The sequence below is a fragment of the Echinops telfairi genome, unplaced genomic scaffold, assembly GCF_000313985.2.
Source record: "Echinops telfairi isolate 266 unplaced genomic scaffold, ASM31398v2 ScPeMD7_7469;HRSCAF=8507_1, whole genome shotgun sequence".
In the NCBI taxonomy this organism is placed as follows: Eukaryota; Metazoa; Chordata; class Mammalia; order Afrosoricida; family Tenrecidae; genus Echinops; species Echinops telfairi.
The window spans coordinates 99849492-99854890 of NW_022111373.1; the positions used below are offsets into that span (position 1 = coordinate 99849492).

At 36.6% G+C, this 5399-nt stretch overlaps 1 protein-coding gene across 1 annotated transcript in view; it reads right to left on the reverse strand.

Moving 5' to 3' along the window:
* Positions 1–5399, reverse strand: part of NDUFS4 (NADH:ubiquinone oxidoreductase subunit S4) — a 107758-nt gene that overhangs the window by 24818 nt on the left and 77541 nt on the right. The window contains exon 3 of the mRNA XM_004703621.2: positions 4846–5018. Coding sequence (XP_004703678.1) covers positions 4846–5018 — 173 coding nt within the window. The remainder of the gene's footprint in view (positions 1–4845; positions 5019–5399) is intronic.

The window sequence follows — 5399 nt, forward strand, 5'->3', positions numbered from 1 at the left end:
TGACATGTCATCAGGAGAGACCAGGCCCCGGAGAAGGACATCATGCTTGGTAAAGTAGAAGGGCTGTGACAAACAGGAAGGCCCTCAATGAATTGGATTGAGACAGTGGCTGTTACAATGGCTCAAACATAAGAACAATTGTAAGGATGGTGCAGGATCAGGCAGTTTTGCTCTGTTGTTCAAGGGGTCCCTATTAGTCAGAGCCAACTCTTTGACACCTAACAACAACAGCAACAATCCAAGTCTCTGACTCTGAACAAATGATTGGGTGGGATATGCAAATCAAGGGTGTATAACACTAATAGAAGACACTAATCAGCTTGTGTTACCATCTCCCTAGCTAAAAGAGTGAGACATCTTTGAAGAGAAGAGAGAAAGAAACTGAGGACCCTGGAAAATCACATTCAAGATCTGTCTGAAGTGGCAGAAGCCTCCAAAACTAGATGTATCACAGACAGTGGCAAAGAGGCTAAGAGGTGCAGTGCTGAGGTTAGGGATTAAGACTAGGAAACTGTGGGACAGGCTTAACAGTTGCCCAGCTAAGGAACTATGTGGCTGAGAAGTTGAGCACTGGAGAGAGATGAGGTTGTGGAAACCCAATGACTGTATCCTAATCGGGTGCCGAAACTGATTTGTAGTAACCCATTGACTTCCCTAGTAACCAAAAACTGCCATTGAATCGATTGTGAGTCATAGCAAGCCTATAAAATAGAAAAGAAATGGCCCTATGGTTTTGCAAAATTTTAACTCTTTATAGGAGTAGAAAGCCCCATCTTTCCCCCCTGGAGCGGCTGGTGGTTTTGAAGTGCTGGCCTTGGGATTAGCAGCCTAACTAGTAACCACTATGCCATCAGGGCTCCTAAATTCTGAATATTGTCTGTGAGTTCTGTGTGGCTATTATAATGAATTATGAAACCCAGCATATGTAGAATGATTTTGGAGAAGAGTTGGTGTCAGAATAGGTAGAGAAGGATGAACTATAGAGGCTTGTCTGACCCCTGCCTCATGGAAATAGGGAAGTGAGAGGAGGTCAGATCCATCAAACCTCCACTGCTGTTTATGGCATCACCAAGGATCCTTATATTGAGAAGTGACACAATAAACATGATCTTATGATTTAACAAGTAGTGACCGGCACAGTTTAGTTGAGAATAAAAATTGGTACAGATAAATTACAGGAAAAATTCAAGACAGTAGGGGACCATGGCCATATGAAATATATAGATGGTATGGCATTTATTATTAATGAAAGATATATATGAAACATGAAAACTTATATAAGTTAGTTAATATTCTACCCATTCATTTTCCTTCATTTCCTATATTTTAAAGTAAGTTTGTTTGACTACTTATACTGCCACCACCAACTTAGACCCCTTTAAAGTCTTCTCTAAACTATGAAAAATCTTAAATAGTTAATGCTGTCTACAAAATGAACTTCAATAACCTATCTTGGCATAGAAAGAACAAAGGCTTCTTGAGAGGGCAACACTCAATAACAGACTAGCTAGGAAAGGTGAGACAGCTGAGCAGAGATTTCAGCAGACCACATGAAAACCACGTTCTTCCAAATTAGAAGGACATAGTAAAAAACCTTTGAAAGGCCATGCTGTAAGAGTACACACAGTTCAGGACTAAGACTAAAGGCAAAACTGAAAGAGAGCCACTTTAGTGAAGCATTAAATCAGTCCTTTACAAACCCACATTTAACTGTCTCTTAGAAAATACATCTTCCTGAATGCACAAAAAAGTATGAAAGGACACATGCTAAATTGTTATCAGAGCTTCCTTCTATGGAGAAAGAGGCTAAGTGGACAAGAGTTTGGGGAGCAGAGGGAGAAAGGACTGACTAGTAGCTGGTTGGGCTTACAATACGGATCTGTGGTGAGAAGAGAAGTGTTGTTATTGGGGCTGCAGTTCATACAAAGCAAGTGTAAACAAGTCTCTATGATCAGTGGATGATGGCACAAAGGTTCTTGCACTTGTCCTTGTTTTGACAGGGTTGGGTGACTTAAAAAAAATCCCATTAAAACTGCTGTTTCAGAAGGGATATGCTGTTAATTTCAAGGCAGAGTTATGACCAGGGCTTCCTGAGACCCCAAAGGGGTAATCTTGATCTATTTCCCCAAAAGATACAAGGCAATCACTGGGGGTGAGGGGGTGGTGGTCTTATTCGGGAAAACTTCTCAGAAAATAGAAAACAGCACTGATGAAAAAAACAGCAGGAAAGTTGTGAAGAATTTTTTTTTCTTCCCATCATGAATATGCACCTGGCCCGTTCTTCAAGGATTGTGTTATGATAATTTAATTGGGAAGCTTTATACCATTCGAACCAAAGACCTTATCTTGCCTCTTTAGAGATTTTTTTTGGTACCTCAAACTCAAAGACCATTCTAAAGAAACATGATTTTAAGTCCCTCTATGATGGCAAAGGGGCTATTTTGAAATGGAGCAAATAAGAAGGTGTAGAATTCTTTTGAGAAGACTCAGAAATACTGCTTTCCAAAGTTTATAGTCCTACTAAGTGGATATGTCAAGAAACAGTTTGAAACGTTTACTTAATAACGGTTTCTGATGTTGTAGAAATCTTTCCTACTTGCCTTCATAGAGCCCCTTTTCCTTAAAACTACCATCAGAACACGTGCATTTATTTGTCCATAAAGAGAAGAAATGTACGGCAAATATTTATTTTAAAAACCTTCATTTTAACAAAATCAAACTCACTTCACTAAAGATTAAAAAACTGGTTTTGCAACATGGTAGAGCAGTATAAAGGTGAAAGAAAGTAGAAGAGAATACTTCTGATTTAGTAGTACTTGCGACTTAGTCTACACACCTACGTGATGTTCACATTGAAGACGTAACACTCAAGCACAAAGTACACTATGTGGATAATGATGTCTTGAGAGAATGAGCAATATCCAAATGGGTGTACGCTTTGTTAAATTAGATGACCGTCTAGGTTCATGATGGCATGGAACAAATCCTTGTTTCCAGAAGCTGAAGGAGATTCTTAACTATATTATTTTAAAAAATAGATTTAATGAATTAAATGCAGAAGTTTTATTTCTTGAAAATTATGCAAATAACCCAGAAACTGTAACAAAAGTAAAACCAGGGTTACAGAAATAACCGAAAAGAACTAATCAATATAACAAATAAAAAAATTAGTAATATATACTTGAAATTCATAACTAAAGGTAATTTTAGGCAACTAGCCACATATTAAACATGAGTGACTCATCTCTCTGCTTCCTCACTAAAAATGGTTCATGCAGATTAAAACAGGAAAAATCTTAAGGGAAAATTTTGCATCCTAAGATATTTTTCATGTTTACACAAAGATGAACATTTTACTTCTAAGTGCTGATATTTAACAGTACAGTCAGTTAAATGAGAATAAGGGAAAGTTCCAATACAGAGGAGAAAGAAATGCCTCCCCTTCTCTACCTCCCCAAAAGTAGAGGAAGAACATGTAAGATGCCATGCTTGCCACCAAATTACCACAGTGGTTTTGTAAACGTAATTTTTATATTAATACTGCCTCTATTCTCAAGAAAATATCCTAAATGCACTTTTCTATGTGTATAGTCATAAGTCTATAAAACAAAAAACCTCTAAAGGTGTATAAAGATGATCTCTGTAGGTGTTATATATGCCATGTTCCTTGTGCTACTCACTTCCCTGGGTAGCTCTTGTGTGTCATCAGGGTTGGGTAACTTATCCTCCATACCATCCATCTATGTGGTAGATGCTAATGCCAAAGGTAATTGTACAACTAACAGAAAAAATGACCCAGGTCCCCTGTATTTAGAAAACAATTTCTTTAGAAATAATTATAGCACTTTTTAAGTACAGGATGGAAAGAGAGCCATTATGCTTTTAAGCACATCTCAAAATCATTCCTCTAATAGCAAAAATACCTATTAAAATAATAATTTTCCTTTTTATCATTAAATAAGGTATTTATTCTCATAGAATTATTAAGTCTGTATGGATAAATATAGTCAGGTTTAAAAATGTTCCCCAAACTCCAACTGTTAATATAACACTACAATTATGAAATGTAAGCAGACTGAGAGGTTATGGTTAAGTCATTTATTTAATTCTTGGTTAAATAATGAATTTTAAGCAGATGATCATAGGGGTCCATCAGTTTAAAATTCCAACATTTTAATAAAAATGCCTTAAAATTAGCTGATTTCTAAACACATGTATTTCATCTCTTCCACTCAACACACAACATTTACAAATATGGTTTACTTTAAGTTATGAACAAGTAAAAATGACACTAAATTATTATCATTACTCACACTAGGCAGCTTAGAATAGTATACGGAAGGCCATGCACTGTGATCGCTATATTTCTCTAATGAACAGTACACTGAAAAACGATAGTATTTTATTTAGTGTGTTCACCAAACCTATATAAATATGTACAAATACACATGCATGTGTATATATATATAGAGAGAGAGAGAAGAGAGAGAATTTAAAGGTAGCATAAATAGCACATTCCACTGCTAACCAAAAGATTGGAGTCTTGAATCCACTCAAAGGCACGTCAGAATAAAGGATTGCAGACCTACTTCTGAAAACACCCATTTAAAACACCCTATAGGGCGCAGTTGTACTTTGACATACGTGGAAAAGACTCTAAAGTAACTGTGATATTTTCTGGTTTTCCTTCTCTCACAAAAACATGTATTTGTGCAAAAATCAAACTATCTGAAAAGTGTTGCACAACACATATCGTACACGAGGTTGAAAACTAGTGCATTTTAAAGAAAGATCTACTTTGAAAAAAAACTCAAAACAATGTTCAAGTTAAACCAAAGTACTCACGTTGATGCCCATCCCATCAAAGGATTTTCCCATCTCTCCCTGGTATCAAACTCCATCTTCCATTTCTTTGTGTTGTTTACTCCAGATTGCATGTTATTCCGAGCAGGCACAAATATCCTAACCTTTCTGGTTTTGATGTGCTCTTCTGGAACTCCAGTTATAGTGGTGATATCCTACAGAAAAGCAAGCAAACATGTTTGAAACAACCCACAGACTCACTAAGGTAACTTTTTCCTTTGTATAGTCATATAACTCTATTTAGGTTTGTTTATAATTTTTTAAACGTTTTTGGCTTCCCAAATAATTGGGGCCATTAATGAGGGAATTGGGACAAACCTGAGAACCTTGGCACAGGAAACACATAGACTATCAGAAATAGGGAAGGATACAAATACAGAGGAGTCACAAATAGACAAGTGGGTTATTCTGAAGAGAAGTCACCTGTGTACATTGAAAGAATTCACCAAGAGAGTAAAAGATCCCACAGACTGCGAAAACATCTTTAGCAATGACACACCAGACAAAGGCCTTATTACTAAAATCTACAATACTTT